The sequence below is a fragment of the Eschrichtius robustus genome, chromosome 10 (assembly GCF_028021215.1).
Source record: "Eschrichtius robustus isolate mEscRob2 chromosome 10, mEscRob2.pri, whole genome shotgun sequence".
Taxonomy (NCBI): Eukaryota; Metazoa; Chordata; class Mammalia; order Artiodactyla; family Eschrichtiidae; genus Eschrichtius; species Eschrichtius robustus.
Window position 1 is genome coordinate 53,726,944 of NC_090833.1, and position 21,249 is coordinate 53,748,192.

At 41.1% G+C, this 21,249-nt stretch overlaps 1 protein-coding gene across 1 annotated transcript in view; it reads right to left on the reverse strand.

The window, feature by feature from the left end:
• Positions 1–1,155: 1,155 nt before the first annotated feature.
• Positions 1,156–21,249, reverse strand: part of LOC137770945 (histone-arginine methyltransferase CARM1-like) — a 257,766-nt gene continuing 237,672 nt past the window's right edge. Inside the window, exons 9-13 of the mRNA XM_068553985.1 lie at positions 20,029–20,114; positions 17,330–17,419; positions 15,322–15,459; positions 10,354–10,443; positions 1,156–1,189 (exon numbers count right to left, since the gene is read on the reverse strand). Of these exons, the coding sequence (XP_068410086.1) occupies positions 1,156–1,189; positions 10,354–10,443; positions 15,322–15,459; positions 17,330–17,419; positions 20,029–20,114 (438 nt within the window). The remainder of the gene's footprint in view (positions 1,190–10,353; positions 10,444–15,321; positions 15,460–17,329; positions 17,420–20,028; positions 20,115–21,249) is intronic.

Here is a 21,249-nt window from a genome sequence, read left to right on the forward strand (position 1 = left end):
GGCATGTGTCCAGCTGTTTCCAGAGGTGGGGAAGAGAAATGCTAGTTCCTGCTCAGGGACTGAGCTCAGTCTGCAAATCCGTGGGGCCCTCGCAGCCACTCTCAATCTCAGTACTGGGAAGTCACAGTCTCTTGCGGGGTCACCCATCCACCGTGGTTTGGAACAATAAGCTCACAAAAGGGGAGACAGACTCATCTACCCAGGCTGGGTCTCTGCATCTTTTTTTTTGCACCGGGTGGTACAAATTATGAAGCCTGCTCTGTCTATGGCTCTCTGATGTGTTTCGTTAAATATAGTGGAACTGTCAAGTCACAATAAAATGTGACATTAATGTTACTTCCAAGGGTGCTGAGTGCAAGACACTAACAATTTAATAAGTTTAGGCTTTTGTATTGACCTATGTTAATGTGTGATTTCATGCTATTTTGCATGGCAAGGGAAGTTTCTCAGAATTTATTTGATTGCTAGATCAATGTGAAAATGCATTATCGGCCTGCCTTGAGCATGGCCAACTGTTGACCTCTCCAATTAACTAGACTTGAGAATGAAAATTCAATTATAACGAACAAACGTTTCTTGAACACTTTCTATGAGCCAGGCCCTATGCCAGGTCCTGTGGGGAATATGCAGATTTGTGAGATTTGTTGCTATCTTCGGAGTGCTTGCAAGCAAGTGGGAAGAGGGAGACATGCATGTGTGGATGACTACGGTATAATACACCATCTTACCTTTTAAGTGCAGAGGAAATGGAATTAGTAGTGAGGCTGGACTGTCTGTAGGCAGCCCCTCATAAGCAGGTGATAGTGGTTCCTTGCCTTATGTCCATTCCCCTTCTTGGGGAATGGAACCCTACTTTTTTTCAGGCTCAGTCCATCTCCAGCTCAGAGATAAATCTTGTTCAGTTTAGCCCCTCTGTAGTAATCCCATGTCTCTTGTCACTGACTGGTTTAGAGGTGGGCATGTGACTCACGTCTGGCCACGGAAGCATGAAGGCAAGTCTGTGGGTTACTTCTGAAAGGCTCTTTTGCAGTACAGAGAGCTTTGAGGTTAAGAGCACAGACTCTGGAGTGGACTGCCTGGTTTACAATCCTGGCACCACCACTTACTAGCTGTGTGTCATCAGGAAAATTACTTAACCTTTCTGTTTCCATTTCCTCATCTGTTCAACGGGGTTAATAATAATACATACCTACAGGATTGCTGTAAGGATCACAATTAGTTTATGTTTGTAAAGTGCTTAGAAGAGTGCCTGGTACATAATAAGTGTTATATAAGTGATAACCATCATATCTTTAAGAGGAGACACCAGAAGTGACAGCCTCTTCTTATGACCCTGGACGTCGGTGTGTGTAGATGTGACTCCTGTAACTTTCATGGTCTCCTTGTGCCTCTTAAGGGGGCTGACCCATGAGGGAGGATGGCAGAGCCAAAGGAGGGAAGAACCTCAGTCCTCGATGAAAACACCAAGCCACTGAGTCACCAATCCTGGAGTCCACTCTACCTCTGCACTTCTTGTTCTGTGATATGATAAAGTTACAGTTTTTTTTTCAGTCAGCGCCTCATTTTACTGGCAGTCAAAGGCACAATTTAACCTCTACAGCAAATACCTGGTGTATGTCCTGGAGCTCCTTAGCCTGTGCGACCTCTAAGTCCCACAGCTGTCCTGGTTGCACTTCCCGAGATGCGGGCTACCTCAGAGCAGCTCCTGACATCAGCTCCTTACCAACTTGCTACGACTCCCCAGGGCTCTGGCCTTGTCTTAATTATGATGTGATGGCTTCATGAAAGACTGAGGTTTCCAAGGCTTCCCTAAATTCAGAATCTACTCTTGATATTCACAGGGGACATGTTTTGAGGTCACTTTCAAATTTGCAAATACTACGGTAATGTAATTTCCCCATAAAACACAGTAAATTAACACTTAATAAGTAATTCCCTTTGATTCTTAATAATTCTATAAGATATAGGACTGGAATAAGTAGTAAAGTTACTAGATTCCTCCATTAAAGTAAGCTCCTCTCTACATCATTTGTTTAGTAACACTAAGAGCTTACTTAAATTTCTAAAAATAGGGTGAAGATGATGACACACAATTTTTAAGGAATACCTCGGGATAGTTATTGATGACGTGGAGATGCATCCTCTGAGTTACTGACAGAAAGACCCTCCCTATCATCCACCCTTGTAGCAGGTATCCGTTATCAAATCTGTGCTTCAGCGCAAATTATAAATCATAAATTCATAATATTATAGATCTTCAGGACTGTTCAAAGATTGGGAAATAATATCAATGTTTTGAATCATTAGAAGTCATGGGTTTCATCTCTTGTGCCCACGTCTATGGATTGATAATGGCTTCCTAGGGTGTCAGGCTGAGAAGGACTGTGAGGTCACATCAGGGTTTGGTGGGAAAGAGTGTGGGGATTGATTATGAATGTCTGCCCCGGGTGTGGGTGGACGCAGTGGCAGCAGCCATACTGTGTTTCTGTAATCCAGGGTTTACAGTTTCTTGAAAAGCAATTAGAACACTGTCAGGCCTCATAAATTGTACCTATGTTTTCTTAGGTCAGTCTCCCAAGGCAATAGAAATAAAAACAAAAATAAACAAATAGGACCTAATCAAACTTACAAGCTTTTGCACAGCAAAGGAAACCATAAACAAAACGAAAAGACGAGCTACCAAATGGGAGAAAATATTTGCAAATGATGCGACCAACAAGGGCTTAGTTTCCAGAATATACAAACAGCTCATGTAACTCGACAGTAACGACAACAAAAACAACCCAATCAAAAAGTGGACAGAAGACCTAAATAGACATTTCTCCAAAGAAGACATACAGATGGCCAATAAGCACACAAAACGATGTTCAACATCGCTAATTATCAGAGAAATGTAAATCAAAACTACAGTGAGGTACCACCTCACACTGGTCAGAATGGCTATCATTAAGAAGTCTACAACTAACAAATGCTGGCGAGGGCGTGAAGAAAAGGGAACCCTCCTACGCTGTTGGTGGGAATGTAAGTTGGTACAGCCACTATGGGGAACAGTATGGAGGTTCCTTAAAGAACTAAAAATAGAACTACCATATGATCCAGCAATCCCACTCCTGGGCATATATCCAAACAAATCTATAATTCATAAACATATGTGCACCCCTATGGTTCACAGCAGCACTACTCACAATAGCCAAGACATGGAAAAAACCTAAATGTCCATCGATAGATGAATGGATAAAGACAATGTGGTATTACATACATACAATGGAATACTACTCAGCCATAAAAAACAATGAAATAATGCCATTTGCAGCAACATGGATGCAACTAGAGATTCTCATACTAAGTGAAGTCAGAAAGAGAAAAACAAATGCCATATGATATCACTAATACGTGACATCTAAAATATGACACAAGTGAACCTATCTATGAAACAGAAACAGAATCATGGACATATAGAACAGACTGGTGGTTGCCAAGGGGGAGGGGGTTGGGGGAGGGATGGAGTGGGAGGTTGGGGTTAGCAGAGGTAAGCTATTATATATAGGATGGATAAACAACAAGGTCCTACTGTATAGCACAGAGAACTATATTCAGTATCCTATGATAAACCATAATGGAAAAAATATTTTAAAATGCATATATATGTATGTAACTGAATCACTTTGCTGTACAGCAGAAATTAACACAACACTGTAAACCAACTATACTTCAATACAAAAATATTGATTAAAAAAAGAAGAACACTGTCAGGCCCGATTCCATTATCCTGATTACTCTTAACTTCAGGATAGATTTATTTATTTTATCAAGGTACATTTATTGAGCACCTTCCACGCACTGGGTGTACTGTTAGGCATTGTGGAAAATTAAAAAGTGAATCGGTCTCTGATCCAAGCCACAAAGAACCAGTTAATAGAAGAGAAAGATGTGTGTGCTTATGGTAGGAAGTGATAAAATGCTGCATGAAAGAGTTCGTTCAAGAAGGGAGACACATTAAAGGTAGGAAAGGGTACTTTTAGAGAGGCACGCTGGTGAGGGTGAGTTGCAAGGAAGCCTTGCAGTCTTGGGAGTAGGACTGTTGGCATGGATAGAAGGAGAAGGCTATTTCAAACTGAGCTGCCAGAAGGAGTGAAAGCACCAGAGTGGAAAGCCGACGGCTGTGGGTGACCGGCTGACTGATGAGAATATGTAACCGCTCTTTATCCCAGGTTCCCCCACGGAGTGAGCAGGTTGCCTGTTGGGCTTCATTAGATTGTGGTGCTGACGTGACATCCATTTTTATAAGGGCTGTTAAGCCAGGGGAAAACCCGCTCTTCAGAAAGATCATCTTTCACCACCATTTGAAGTGTGACATACAACAAATGTCTTAACGTAAAGGAGAGGCCTCACTGGTGTCTCACACTGTACATTTTTATTGTAAACCTAAGAGGACTGACAAAGCTTCCATCTTTATTTTCTTAACTACACACAGAGTCATCAAATATTGCCAACGAAGAACATTCCTGACATCATATTATTCCATGACCTGAATAAAGCAAAAATTCTTTAACACATCGCTGAGCTAGGCGCTAGCTATTGATTTACTGAAAATATTTGCAAGAACAGATTAAAATTGCAAATAGATCACCCCTCACATGCTCTAATGTCATGTCATACATATGCATACGTTATAAACATGAGGTAGGATTTTGTTCAATTTCTTTTTTAAATACTTCAAAAAAAAAAAAAAAAAAAAAAACCAGAAAAGAAAATCATTCTTCGGCTACATGCAGAAAGCTGTTAAGGACCAGTCCAGGTAAAGAAGCACCAAGAAATAGATTTGCCAGTAAAATTAGGATGCACATTTTAAAGTTAAGGAGGAAAAAAGGAATTTAAATAAACCTAAACATCCTTGTAAAATTTAGAATGCATGTGAACATGAAGGATGAACTTGCATGTCAAGGGACTTCTCGGGCCTTCATTTACTTATGGCTTGGCTTGTCACTATCTTCTAAGCAAACCTAAAACAGAGAAGGTGATTCTGTGACACTGAGTAATTAAATTCCACCAGATCCAAAGCTGCAGGCAAGCCGGTTGTATGTTCACGTCCCCTCCTTCCCTCCCTGCCCCCTCTTACTTCCCTCTTCCTGCTCCATGCCGTTTCCTGGAGTTGTCATGGGCGGCCTTAGATCTGTATTTACCCACTATATTTAGTGAGCTTGATTATGCATAGCCTAAATTCAGATCTGAGATGATGATCCAGATTTCTGTTCACTGAAAGACTTTTTCTTTTTTTATAGGTTTACAGCAGACTAAGCAAGGACTCTCTTTTCTTGCTATTCAATAGGCTCGTTTTGCCTCAGGGCTTTGCCCTTCCTGCACTCCTGCAAGAAGGCTCTGCGTGCACGTCTGCCCAGGCTGGTTCCTTCCTGACATTTATGTCTTCACTCTGCGGCTACCTCTCTGGAGAGGCCTAGAAGATCACCCCACGTAAATAACACCCACCCCCCGATCCCTGGCCTTGCCACTGCCCAGCACATCACTCTGTTCATTTGTTTTCTGCTATCCCTTTTTCATTCTTGTAAGTTTTTATATAATTATTTTTATAGATACAGTAAAGTTCACCCTTTTTAGTGTCCAGTTCCGCAAGTCTTGACAAACACATAAAGACATACTGCCATGATTACAATCAAGATCTAGAAAGATTCCATCGCCATGCACAATGTTCCCATACTCCCTTTATAGTCAACCCTCTCCCAACCCCAGCTCTGATCTGTTTCCTGTATCTACAGTGTTCCCTTTGCCAGAATGTCATAGAAATGGAGTCATATAGTATGTAGCCTTTTAAGTGTGGCTTTTTTTCACTTAGCATAATGTAGTTGAGATTCAGCTGTATTATTACATGTATCAGTACTACATTGCTTTTGACTGCTGAAAATTATTCCATTGTATGGATGTTATTCATTCTCGATTTGAAAGACATTCCTGCTATTTCTAATTTTTTGTGATTATAAATAAACATACAATAAACATTCAAATATAGTTTTCATTTCACTTGTGTAAATACCCAGGAGTGGGATTGCTGGGTAATATGGTAAGTGAATTTTTAATGATAGAAGAAACTATTCAACTGTTTTCCAAAGTGGCTGTACCATTTTGTATTCCAACTAGCAATGAATGAGAGTTCCAGGAGCTCCACGTATCCCTCAGCACTTGGTATTGTCAGGATTTTTATTTTAGTCATTCTAATAGGTGTGTAATGGTATGTCATTATGGTTATAATGTGCATTTTCCCTAATGACTAATGATGTTGAACATCTTTTCATGTGCTTATTTGCTATTATACCTTCTTTGATAAAGTATCTGTTCAAATCTTTTGCTCTTTAAAAAAAATCATTATTTTCTTACTATTTTTCTTATTATTTTTGAGAGTATTGCATCACACCTTCTTTTTATATTCTGGATACTAGTTTTTTTTCCAGATATATGACTTCCAAACATTTTCACCCAGCTTGTGACTTTTCATTCATTTTTAATTTTGATAAAGGACAGTTTATCATTTTTTTCTTTTCATGAATTGTTTCTGGTGTCATATCTATGAAATTATTGTCTAACCCAAGGTCACAAAAATTTTCTTCTATGCTTTACATTTTAATCTATGATCCCTTTCGATCCCTTTTGAGTTAATTTTTAGAGATGGTATGAGATATGGAAGGGAGTTTTGTTTTTTTTTTTAAATGGCATACTGATATCCAATCATTCCAGCACCACTTTTGAAAGACTATCACTTCTCCATTGAGTTGCCTTCGCAACTTTGTCAAAAATCAATTGACATATATGTTTGGGTCCGTTTCTGATCTCTATTTCATTCCATTCATCTACATGCCATCCATTCATCAATACTGCACTGCCGTGATTACTGTAGCTTTCTTGTAATTCTTGAAATCAGGAAGACATTACTCTGTTTATCCTTTTCAGAGGTTACCACTATCTGAAATTATCTTATTTATTTGCTTACTTTCCTGATGTCTGTTGGGAGACATCAAACCATGAGACCAGGGAGTTTGTACCTATCTCATTCTCTCTTATACCCCAGCACTGAGAAGAGTGCCTGGCACACAATAATTACTTAATAAACTGGTTGAAAAAAAGCACAAAGGAAACCAATATTTAACTTGAGGAAATCAAGGGAACTTAGTATTTTGGGGGAAGAAGGGTCAAATTGGTTTTGTGAGAAGCCATGAGTAGAACAGAGGCTTGGCTTGCTGTGTGAGCATGGAAGACTAAATGCTCTTTGGGCCATGGCATCTTGGTCACAGTTCTTTTCGGAGCCATCAGGAGCTCCATGGGGCCACATTCATTCACTCATTCATCAAGTGTTTACCTAGCACCTAATGTGCTAGATACTGCATTACACTGCATTATAAACGGCAGTAGGCAAAATCTTGTGCTCAAGGTATGTGGCATTGCGGACAAATAAAATAATAATTGAGACAGAGCCATCCAGGTGCCCTATAAGTGGAATCTGCACTCTTTGAGTGATGTGGGAGGGGCATCTCAGCCCGCCTCGGGCTTGGGAGGCTTCTCAGAAGTGAGCATACTTGATTAAGGTCTCAAGTTTCAATAGGAAACTTTGGGCCCCAGCTTTCCTTAGTGGGACTTGGCAACAGTACCTCAGAGCTCTCTCTCCTGGTGCTCTGAAGCAGCTTCAGCTGTTCTGGGTTTGGGGCACCCGTGGTGGTGGTTTTACGGAGTAACACTCTCTTGGTGCCCTCTACTTCTCCTTCGTGTCACTTATTGCAGTTATGATGATATAATTAATTATGCAGATAGCTATTTAATGCCCACTTCCCTCCCACTACAATGAGAGCTTCATGGAGGCAGGGGCTGTACTTGCCCTGGTCACAGCCGCATTTCCACAGCCCAGCACAGTGAGTGGCCCAGCCAGGACCTGGGACAGACTGTGTGGGACCCTAATGATGAAGGACTAGTCTCACAGTTCTTGGAAAATCTACTAGGTTACCGGAGAACTTTCACTCCCTGATGGAGTAGTTTTGTGCCTTTGCTCACTTTTAGGAACAGCTGTAAGCTCTTCTTTTATTTTCAAATTACTTTAAAATAATTAATAGTCAAAATAAAAGTCCCCCCGACCCTGCCCAAGGAGAAAGAGAAACTTTCACATTATGTGCAACGGTGGATGCTCATGTGTTCAGTAATTAATTTGTTGATCTTGACGTGCTTTTAGCATGTCACTGGTGGCCAGATGGTATTGGGGATCTGCCAAAACCCCAAAATGAATTTTTTGCTTTTGTGTGTCAGTAGGGCCTACTGTGCCCTAAAAATGGGCAGAATAAAAAGCAAATGGAGAGAAAGTTATTCTGAGGCTGTATTACCAATTGCTCCTCTGGGTAACGCCATTTATTTTAATTCTCCCACATACACACATACAACACACACACACACACACTCTCTCTGTCTGTCTCTCTCTCTCTCTCTCTCTCTCTCTCTCTCTCTCTCTCGGGCTGCTGCTTCTCGGTTGCTGCAATAGCAAACTGGAGTTGCATGTGGGGGAGGAGGAGAAGGGTATTAACACTGTTGGACATTTAACTAAGCACCTACTATATACCAAGTACTCATCAAAGATTCTGTCAGTTAGCCCACATCTCCATTGAGGATACCGAGGCCTAGACATCAGGAAGGGCTGGTGAAAAAATATAGTCAAGATCTGTGATTCCCAGGGAAGTTACATTTTCAAGCACCTCATTTGCTTAATTAAATACATGAATCAGACTTGCTGCTGAGTGAGGGAAAAGGGGAAAAGGAAAGGCATCTGCCCCTTGCTCCACTGTCCACCTGTTTTGACAGGGCTGTAGCCATCTTAGGCATCAGCAGACCTCTGACACTCTCACTTTGACCTTGTGGCTACTGTGTTTATGTCTTTGTGCGAAGCAGAGGCTGGCCAAGGCCCAGGCCCTCTCTCCGTGGTTTTCTGGTTCAAACCTTGGTCTTGTGCGATGAAGTGGAAGGGGGACTCAGAGTTACTAGCTTATGTGGTTCTTTCATTCAAAAGTGGATTTTCTGAAACCCTACAAGAATTCATTTTCTTTTCCAAAACCCAAATGATTCTGTTTGGAATGAACTACAAATCAACATCTATTTACTCAGAGAGAGAGCTGGTGAGCCGAGAACAGGAAGAAAAGAAAGTGACATTTATTGAGCACCAGTTATGTGAACTACTAAGTACTTGGACATGTTATAGATCCTTGCAATCACCTGGTGAGGTATGCTGTTTATCCCATCTTACAGATGACAAAACTGAGGGCTAGGCAGGTTCAATAGTACTGGTGAGTAGTCAGCCTGTTCTCTCCGAGGCCAAAACCTGTGCCCTTTGCTTAACATGGCAGGATTGTGCAAGGGGATGGGAGTGAGGACTTCTCTCTTCCCTCGGAATTAGAGACAGATCCATATTCCTAACTGACTATAGGTTTCAAAGAGTCACACCATGTGTGATAGCCTACATACAACATACACAATTACAGCCTTGCCTCCCCTGCTTCAAGGTCAACATTTCATTTTCCCATCTTGGCCAAAGAATTCTTGGTGTGGTTTCCTGAGTTTCCCCTTCTCTTCAAGCTTTTTAATACTATACAGACATGATGCTTTGAATTAAAGCCTTGGGGAGACATTAAAATATGAAAGAAAAGTCACTTTCTATTAAGAAAGTCAAGAGTGACAGTGTCCAGTGGTTTTATTTGTGTGGTTGATTTCATGTGTGGATATTTAATTGGCGCGCATTGAATAGCTATACAAATGGGGAGTTTTTCCAGAAACATTTGTTGTATCCAACCCACTGTGGCAAGTTCTTCATATCAGACAAAATCTGCACAGCTGCCAAAGAAAATTATGTCCTGACTTACATGATCTCAAAAAACATCTAAAAAAATTTACTTTAAATGGACTCATGTTTTAGGTGTATTGGAATAACTGCCTACATAAAATCATCCCATAGTGAATGAAGGTCAAAGAAGATCATCTTTAAACTCTACATTTTGCAGATGAGAAAACTGAATGCCAGAAGGAAAGTGACTTTACCTGAGGTCACACAGCTCTTTACAGCTCAGTTGTAAGGAGAATTCACTTTGTAGGACTCTCCTGCGCTGTATCAGGATCAGATTGTTATATATTGAATTCTATTTAATGGAACATAAAACACTCAACTCCATATCGGGATCCAAGTCTCCTTAGAGAAGAAGAACAGATGCTTTTTCTCCTCTTAGGAAAGATGGAATTATTCTAAACCTCTTTACCTAGTCATATGGTCAGTTGAGATCCTACATACATAGGTGTGAAATGGATGAGGGCATATCTTACCTAAAGAAAGGATTCTTTAAATCGAGGGTGTTCCCAGACCTGAAGCCTGTCTGGTTTACCAGCGCCACGATCTGAATGTCATAGCTCTGTCTGTAAGGCAGAAAAAGAAAACCAACACATCAACTCACAAGGCTGGTGTTAGCCAGTCACATGTATTTAGGGCATCTTCTTTTTTCCTTTTTTTCTACTTTTTTGGGCGCACCATGTGGCATGTGGGATCCTAGTTTGCTGACCAGGGATTGAACCCATGCCCCCTGCAGTGGAAGCGTGAAGTCTTAACCACCACTGGACCGCCAGGGAAGTCCTGGGCATCATCTACGCATACCTACTTCATGCGGGTTTTAAGAGCATGTGTTTCGCATCTTACACATTTCTGCATCTGTTTATTTGGATACTATTAATATTGGTAGAGGCAATTGAAGGCTTGTTTGTTTGCAAATTGTTTATTACAAGAGTTTGACAGCTATAATTTCTTGGTTTAAATATTACAAAGGTAATGGTATTTCTGGTTGATTAAAGTATTTAAAAAAAAAATCTTTATCAATATAAATGGCAGAAATGGCTTTAAGTAACAGAGACCCTTTATGGGTCACCACTGATGTACCAAAAGAATCTTAACCATGCGAGAATTGGCTAAGCTAAAATCTCAAACTGACGTAAAACAGCCAACAAATGTGACTGATTTTAAGAGACCCCAGACGAAGGCTCAAGCAATTACAGTGAGAAGAAGCGGCTAATAATAACAAGTAATATGCTATATCCTTGATGACTAATCTGAAGGGGCTATGTTTGTGGGATTTTTATTAGTCATTCTCAAGAATATATGTATTTCTTTTGGTTATAAAAGGGTGACATATTCACTGTAGAAAAATAAGGAAAAATAGAAATAGAATAATCATAATGTCACTAGACAAGGATTCCTTCAACTAGCATTGTAGAATATTTCCCTTCTATGTAATTTTCCCTCTATATATTTATAAATATAAATTTTTAGCAAAATCATGCTTAAATTGCTTAAATAGTCCTTCTTATCTCCTTATTTTATTTAACGTTAGCATTTATCCTATAATTCTCAACAATGTATTTTTCAATACCATTATGTGGGTATAGCACAATTCATTTAGCAATTTCTCATTGTTAAATATTTATGTTTTTATAATAACATATTGTTACTTATGGTAACAAAAATCTGGTTTTATGACAGGAATTCTCTGCAAAAGACATTCCTGTAATACATCTTTATGTACTATCTAGGATTATATTTCTTGGGATAAATTCTTAGAGGTAGACTCACCAGGCTAAAGCATATAAAACATATTTAAGGCTCTCAAGACCTACTGCTAAAATATCTTCCAGAAAGTGTACCAAATTACTTCCTCATCTACAAAGCATAAAACTACTAATTTCATTATACTTTTTCCAATTCTTAGTATTTAAATGTTTGGGATTAAAATATTATTATTTTAATTTGAATTTCCTTGATAACTAGGCTTCTTTTTTAAATTCCAGAAATTAGTGAGTGATATAAATCCCTCCCTATCATTCCCAATAGTGGCCTGGGTAGGTTTAAATATAAGGTCAGATTCTGTGAAACCAGTAACTCAAGGTCTAGATTTTATTGAGGACAAACAAAATAAGAGGAAGACATAGACATATATATATTTTTTAAACACTCATTTGAACACATGTATAGATTTATGTAAATACTGCCACCACAAACAGGATGTTATTATTCCTTTGCAGTCACACTGTCTCCCCACCCATAACCCCTGGCAACCACTGATCTGTCTCCATCACTATAATTTTGTCTTTTCAAGAAAGTCATACATATGGGATCATACAGTATGTAACATATTAAGACTGGCTTCTTTTGCTCAGGATAATTAGGCTATGCAAATTTTGAAGGAAGGTCTACACTCTGGGCCTCTTTCTGCTCAATAATTTTTAAATAAAAGTTTGCCTATTAAATTTGCAAATGATACAAAATGGTAGGACTCACTAACATGCTACACAAAAAAATTTTTTTAAGTAAGTAAGATAATCCATTGGCTCTAGTAAGGATCTAAAAACAGCATGATGAATGCATGGGTGGAATAAATACAAAAACTTGAATTGAAGCTGACAAAAATCAGCTGCATACTAGGAGAAGGGAGAAATGACTTAAAGATCATGTAAAAATATACTTTTTGCTTTTAATTATCTAAACACTCAAGTAAAATGGCCCCCAACTTAACTTAAACTTTAATTACATTATTATTATAAGTATGGTACTCAAAACAGCAGTATTCACTGCCGCTTTGTAGCCAGCACTTACCAGGACATGTATGCCGTCCTGTGTATTTAGTTTTGGAGAATTATTTTATTTTATTTTTAAACATCTTTATTGGAGTATAATTGCTTTACAATGGTGTGTTAGTTTCTGCTTTATAACAAAGTGAATCAGCTATAAATAATACATATACCCCCATATCCCCTCCCTCTTGCGTCTCCCTCCCACCCTCCTTAACCCACCCCTCCAGGTGGACACAAAGCACCAAGCTGATCTCCCTGTGCTGTGCGGCTTCTTCCCACTAACTATGTATTTTACATTTGGTAGCGTATATATGTCCACGCCACTCTCTCACTTTGTCCCAGCTTACCCTTCCCCCTCCCCGTGTCCTCAAGTCCATTCTCTGCATCTGCGTCTTTATTCCTGTCCTGCCCCTAGGTTTTTTTTTTTTTTTTTTTAAGATTCCATATATATGTGTTAGCATACAGTATTTGTTTTTCTCTTTCTGACTTACTTCACTCTGTATGACAGTCTCTAGGTCCATGCACCTCACTACAAATAACTCAATTTCGTTTCTTTTTATGGCTGAGTAATATTCCATTGTATACATGGGCCACATCTTCTTTATCCATTCATCTGTCGATGGACATTTAGGTTGCTTCCACGTCCTGGCTACTGTAAATAATGCTGCAATGAACACTGTGGTACATGACTCTTGTAGAATTATGGTTTTCTCAGGGTATACGCCCAGTAGTGAGACTGCTGGGTCGTATGGCAGTTCTATTTTTAGTTTTTTAAGGAACCTCCATACTGTTCTCCATAGTGGCTGTATTAATTTCCATTCCCACCAACAGTGCAAGAGGGTTCCCTTTTCTGGAGAACTATTTTAAAGGGGACATTGAGAACCTGTGTATTTCCAGAGGGAAGGACTTAGAATTTTAAACTATTTCAAAATCTCTCTTATAGGAGGGAGGAGTTGAGGACGTTAGCCTGAGGACAGGGAGACCAGGAGTATATTCAGTAAGATGCTCCTAATACTTGAACAACTGCCATTTGGAGGCTGGAACAGACCTATTTCTTTTGAATTCAGAAACATAACTAAGATCAATGAGTTGAATCTACAGGAAGTATCAGTAGATCTGTGATCAACAGCAAGAATAATTTTTTAATAATTAAAGATGTCTAAAGTAGAAGAAAGTAGTCAACAGTCAATGACTATATGAAAAGTCATAACCTTATAAGTAATTAAAGAATTATAAACCAAAACAACCAGATGCAACTTTAAACACTTATTTTGGAGTCTATTGGATTTGCAAAAGCCATAGAGACAGCTATCATCCAGTTTCATGAAAGACGTGGAGAAGAGTTTGCTTATCTGTTGCTGGTATGAGTGGATATTGGTGCAGTCACTGAGAAAGGTAGGATCTAGTAGACTGTAACATGCACCTACCCTTTGATCCAGCATTTCTATTTTTAGGCATCTCATTTAGAAATATTCATGTCACTGTGCAAGCTCTATGTTCAAGGATACTTAGTGCAGAATTTTTTGCAATGGCAAAAAAAAAAAAAAAAAATTAGAAGCAACCTAAATGTCAGTCAATCAGGGATTTTTAAAAAGACATTATGGTACATCCATGTCCTTGGCTGTTCTGCATTTATGAAAAGAACAAAGCAGATCTATCTGTACAGATTCAGGACTTATTACTAAGTGAAAACTTAAGTTGCAGACTGCTAGTGCAACCTTCCTGTAAAACAATAACAACTCTACAACGATGTTATTTGTTGGTACATGCACCAAAAATCACGTGAAAGGATATGGACTAAGGGCTCACATCTGGGGAACGGGGTGAGGGTGGGAGTGTGGCTGGACTCTAGACACTCTTGTAGTTTTCAACTTACACGTGAGCATGTTTGGTTTTTGTCATGAAAAAAATAAAGACTTTAAAAATGGAAGGGTTGATTGGTGAGGTAGTGAGCTCTCTGTCACTGGAGTGTTTAAGCACAGGCCCAAGGAAGGTGGTGGGGGTGGGAGTGCCGGTAGGGAGGGAAGAAAGTTGGATGAGATGACCTCTGAGTACCCTTAATATCCTGAGAGTCCCTGAGCTACTCCTCTATGCCTTTCTCTGTTAATTCACCCAAGAAAAGCTCCAACAAGATGAAAGAAAATAGAGCCTTCTAAAAATGAGGTAAGTCAAAGTAGTCACTGCTGAGACCTCGTGAGTCCATTACCAGAGGGCAGCAGCCGGTCCTGCCTGACACACCACGCACCACCCCTGCAGTACTTTCCCCCCTGCAGTACAGATCAATTTCCCGGTACTAAATTTGGGGATGTGTGGCTAGACAGATGGAAGTAAGGTCAGGAAGCTGACGTGGGCTTTAGAGCGCTTGATAATTCAAGTCTTTGGCAAGTGCTCCCATAAGCTGATGGATTTCCTTCCTTCCTTCCTTCCTCTGCGGTCAGGTGGGGAACACTGCCCTTGACTTATCTTAAGCTTCTCTTCCTGGCCGTGCTCAGTGCAAGGTGACGTGTGCCCTGCAGGCTTTGAGGCTGAGGGCATCTCAGCAAACTCAGCCAGGCCTTTGTAAAGCCTGCTGTCCATTTCTGGTGCTGGCGTCTCAGGGGCCTGCCAGCTTCCTCCCGCCCCCACCTGTCAGCACCCAGGAAACAGGCGGGATCGCGTCTGTACTCTCCTGCTTACCGTTTATTGGCCACAAACAGCACTCTCCCTGAGAGGGTCTCTCCTTCCTTGGCAAAGAGAGGAGTCTGAAGAAGGCACCGCACCTGATACCAGTGAGTCAGAGGCTCAGTGGGCGCTGTTGACAGCCAAACTGTTACCCTGTGGGGCAAGGGAAGAGTTAAAAGCCAATTAGGCCCAATTAGGCTCCAGGCCCACATTAATGGATTGAACTGGGGACAAGTGGTTTTCATTGTTTATTAACTCATGGAACACTTTTAAGATACGAATAGCTCAATTTATTGAGCAGTTACTATGCGCTGGGTACAGTGCCAAGAGCATTATGTAATTAGCCCATTAAATCCCACAACAACGCTACGGAGTCAGGCCAGGCTTCAAACCCAGGCACTTGGTCACTCTATCAATCTGTATGGCTATGTCAAAGTTCATTAGAAGCCCGATAACAGCAGAGTTAAATTGGGAATTGATTTGCTGGAAAAGTCTGGCAGGGTGAAAAGTCTGGAGTGTAGCCTTTTACTGTCTCATGCCCACCTGTTCAGGGGTCCTGATGGGGTTTCTGGAAGCAAGAAAAACTACGGGGGCAGATGGCCTCTACTGCCCTTCAAGCCCGGACATCGTGTGTGTTTGTGTGTGTGTGTGTGTGTCTGTGTGTGTGTGTGTGTGTCTGTGTGTGTGTGTACAAGTTGACGTTCTTCATTTCATATGAAGAAGTGGGGACACCCTGCTGGTGCTTTGAACGCTGAGGTCACCTGTCCTGGGATTAGGCAGTGGTCATGGGCTTGCGGGCAGTAAGGTGCACATTGAACACGGGGAAAATTGCTAGAGAGGACATTTTGCCTTGAAGATTTTGGGGGGAAATTTTATATAATTTAACTGCTAAGTAATATAAACCACCTTTATATCAAAATATATATTCAGCTATATTACGGAGTAGAATGCAAATGTTCTACAGCTTTTTAAGATAAAGCATTTAACTTCAAAGAAATTTCCCCCTTGAAGCAGGCGGCTTCAAGCTTATCTCCCTTACCCTTGCAGGAACAAATTCGTTTACTTGGGATGTTAGTGGGGGAGAGTCTGAGAAATAGATGCACAGATTCCTTGAACACACATGCTGTGTGGAATAGGAATGACTCGTACATTGTTTCCCTTCTCTCTGATTGTCAGCCCAGACAAGGCTTCCAGGGATCCCGGCCTCCCCTGAGTCCCCCAAGCCCCCTGAGCTGTATCACGGACCCACAGACACGTCCTTCTCAGTAGGTGCTATGGAGAGCCTGGATACTTTTATAAGAAGTGGAAGAGAGTGCACTGTCAGTTTTCCTTCTGCCTGGTCACGTGGCCCAGATCAACCCTCACTGCTAGCTGGGACACATGGAGAAGCCTGGGAAGAGAGCAGGGGTGTCAGGAGGAGAGCAGAGACTTGGGGGTCGTAGGAGCAGCGCAGCCCTTAAGAGAACACCCAACACTGACAGTCAACTAGTAGGTGGTCTCTCCCCTACAACTTGCAAACCTTTCCAGTAGGGGAGAGAGGCGTGCACAGAGGGGGAAGTTACCTAATGCTGCCTGCCTGATCACTGAAAAAGGATTCTAGATCGTGAAACTGCAACCTGTGAACCAACATGGGGGAAAGTATGATTTGAGGTATGACTCAGACACAAGAGGTTCTATAACCAGGTGTGATGGAAACAATGTCAGGGGCTTGCCTCCCCCACGCCCCCATCTATTCTGGAAAAGAACAAGCTGGCTGATAAAGCACAGGCCCTCTCTCACTCCTCCAAATCCCAACACAATTGGCCTAAGAGTATTTTAGCCAGAGTTGATATGGCAACTATGGAAAACTGTCTTATTTTCATTTCACTCTAAAATCTAAAAGTAACATTAACATCAGTGTTTGTTTTCTGGAAACGTGGAGAAACAAATATTACGGTTGTTGAGCTTAGTCTTTTTAAAACCTTGAAGTTACGGTAGAGGACGGCATGGGAGAGAGTAGGCAAAGAAGGGGTATGATACGTACAGAGAGCCAACAAAGGCCACGTCAAACCAGAATGCCAGGCCGTGGATGAGGCCAGACTGCGCCATCTGAAACACAAAGGGAATTTCTACTCTGCAAGGAAATAAAAAAAAAAAAAGAAAGAAAAAAAAGAAACACTTGGAATTATTTTTGTTGTTGTTGACAGACATACTGGATACATTTGTGAGATCAGTGGGAACATTCACAGAACGTTTTCTTTTTCTCTTAAGCACTCTCGCTTTGGCAGCAAGATTCTCTTAGTGGGTGATTAATGCTTGGGTGACGCTGCACATCTGAGAATGTTGCTTCTTGATGAAACTCTGCAAGGACCAGCCCACTGTGCTGCAGTGACCCAGAACTCCACAGGGCGAGTGCAGCATCCGGAGCTGGGCTGGACTACTAAACAGGAGGATGACTCAGGACGTAGCTGACAACCGTCCTTCCAGAAGCCAAAACACGGGCTGTGGCAGCTCCCCTACGCAGCTGTTCAGAAGCGAAAGGCTATTCAGGCCCCTAAAAGATGAAATGGACCACAAGGGGGAACATCAAGCTCAGAAGGTCACTGTCATAGCTCATTTATTTTTCAGGGAGGCGATATGACTTCCCACCAGGCTACAGCAAGAGTCATGCAGAAGTTGCCATGGTTGATGCCAAATGCAGAGTAAGTGGGAAGAGAAGGAATGCTGGAAAAGATATAACAAAATCTAGAAGCTGGACCTGTTTTAGCTGTGGAACTTTGGTAAGTCACTTAAATTCTCTGAGCCTCAGTTTCCTCTTTTGTTGAAGAGTGGCAAAATCTCTCTTCTACTTCCCTTTCACGGTTCTTGTGTGTGCCAAGTGGGAAAAAATGTATGTGAGAGTGCTTTGTAAACTTCAAAGTATTCCACAATTAAAAGATGATATTATTGGTCCACTGCTGGGGCTGTACTACTCCAGGGAGACACATTTTAGTGAATGTGCTAGAGATTTTCAAAGGAAAATCTTATTTTTAAGATTATTTGCATTTATGGTGCCTCCAAAGGACTAACTTCTTCTACCCTGCAGTAGTCAGAGCACTTCTAGAGTTTTCCATTATACTTGTCACATTGAATTTGTTTGTTAATGCACTGTAATTATTTCCTCCCACTTCTGGAATTCCCCTAAACAGACCATGAGCTCCTCAAGGAGAGACTTAAGAAATTACTTGATGTATCTGTGCAAGCACCAGTACAGTACCCAGCACAAAGTAGAATCTTAACAAACATTTGCTGAATCAATGCAACAAATGAATGAATGACATCTCTGAAAAGCCAACAAAGACATAATTTTCAAAAAATTCCCTGACTCAGGAGGCAGCTCAGAGCAGCAAATAAAGCCAATGAAAGTCAATTTTGTCTGGACCTGTGGTAGTCATTGGACTTGTTCCCAAATGCCACTTCTCTTGCTCTGAGCACACAGTAGTATTGCATTCATCCACCTCCCTGTGCTTAGGTACTGCCACGTGATTTGCTTTGACCAATTAAATGTGAACAGAAGTGAGCTGTGTCATTTCTTGGCAGAAGCTTTTATTGCCAGTACATGCTTTGCCGTGCTCTTTCTTCCTCCTCAGTAATCAGCCTTGTTCCAGACAGAGGCTGCTGCACCAGCCTGACTGCTGGCGTTGGCAATGCTGCATGGAGCTAAAGCTGGTGCACATGAATAAACAGTGTAGGAGAGAAAGGCCCCTGTGTTATCGTAAGTCACTGAAGTTTGGTTTTGTTACTGCAGCATGCTCTAGCCTATCCTGACTGATACAGCATCCTTTGCCCATCATGATCTCAAGACAGATGATGGTTTGAGTTAGCCAGCTGTACCTTCTGAAGTCTGACTCTTGCTTCCTCGGTAGTCCAGGCAAATTATAACCTAGCTGGGTCTTACATTTCTTACCCAGAAAAAAATACGAATATCAATCTTCTCAGGCAGAAAAGGGTAAAATACTAATAATGAAAGGTAATCCAAAGGGGATTCATATCACCACCTGAGAAATGAGTCTTCATTTCAGAGTCTCTTCAAGTGGAAAAAAGAGGGCAAAAACTAGCATTTACTGAGGGCCCTCTTTGAAAATGAGCCAGTGCGTGTAAAATTCTTAGCACGTTACCTAGTATGTAGCAAGCACTCAACAAGGTGTAGCTCCTCTTCCTGTCATTATTGTGGTACTGGCCTGGGTGAGCGGTTAAAAAGCCCAGACTCTGGCCTTCTGAAAGGTTCAATACTACCTCTAACACACATATTAATTCTGTGCATTTTACATAATTCTGTGTATGCAACTTACTGTTCCACTCTGCTTCATTTCTGTCATTGGTGAAGTGGGGACAAAAATAGTACCATCTGCATAGGGTTGCTGTGAGGATTAAATGAGTCATTATATGTAAAGGGCTCAGAACAGTGTCTGGCTATGTTAGCATAAGCTACTACTATTTAATTTTTCTCATTCAATTCCTAAAGCAATCCTATGAAGGAGGCATCATTTCCCTCATTTTGCAATAAATGAAACTAGTAATTGATGGACCATTCCTGTGTGTGACTCACACCTGAAATCTCTTCCCTGTGTGAGCTGTGGAACTCTGTCCTTAAGTTTGGGGGATGCGGGGGGGGGGGGGGGGGAGAGGAGATTTTATTTTATTTTTTTTTATTTATTTTTGAGGAGATTTTAAAAATCAAGAGCAACACTGGTTGGTACCAACCTGTGGAGATCTGCCTCTTCTGCATCCATAAAGTTTACTGTGTACTTGACTGTCCGAGCCATCAAAATCCTAATGTCAAATGTGTCCTTGGGGAAAAAAACCAAAGATGCCTTTCTATCAGAATAAACTGAACTCAAACAAGATTGCAGTCTAGCTTTCCTCCTGAAATTTTAAGTCAACAAGAGTTAGAATGTAGAGGGCATGAGCTTAACGAGTATAATATTAATAATAAAAGCTCACAATTATTTAGTAAGTGCTTTATTTAGTAAGTGCTTTACTAGGTTATATCATTTAATCCTCACCAATGACTCTGGAGCAGGCATTTGGTGTTTTTTGGACCATCCAGAATTTACCTCCTCTCGACACTACAAGAAGTTCCATAGGAATTTAGTCTACCATCAGCTCCAGGTGTGGCCTATGACCTCAGATTGGCCAACGAGAGCATTACTTTTCCCCTGAAGACAGGAACTGGCTCACAGATGGACGCAGGACCCAAGGTAGGACAATCAGGCTCTATCTAAACTAATTCTGGGGGTTTTGCCAAAGTTATTAGGAAAAGGCAGGCTCTCCTGTGGGACTTAGAGTTGTAAGAATCTGAAGTTGTAGCTTCTGCTGCCATCTTGCTACCATGAGGAGAGATCCTGTCTAGGAACAGAGTAAAACCAGAGGAAATGGAGATAAGTGACGAGAACAGAAAAACCAGACCATTGTGACATTGTCTGAACTCCTGCAACAGGTCACTGAAGCAAGCTCTGTCTCCAGGCTTTGCAATATTTGAGGACCAATAATTTCATTTTAGTTTAAGCCAGTTTGAGTTGGGTTTCCTTCCACTTAAAACTGAAAGAGTTTCAGATAATGCAAACTTAAGTGGCCCAAGGTTACACAGCTAGATGGAACCACAATTGAAACCCAAATCTGTCTGACAACAAAACTCCTGTTCCAAGCTATTTATTACCCAAAGCTTCCCCTTTTTATTATGCCTTGGGCCACCAGAGTCAATGGGAGGATGTGAATTATTGAACAAGTATGAGGGCTGAGTACGTGCATGGGGTGAGTCAGGACAGTTGGAGAATCAGAAGTTACTTACTGAAAGGCAGCTGGAAAATCTCCTTGCTTTCAACAGTACCATTCTGAGAATTTTCCTAATTGATCGGGAGATCAGAGCTGGAAAACTTGAAACATAGTGCTCCAAGGAGCTCTTTCTTTGCTTCTGTGATGGCT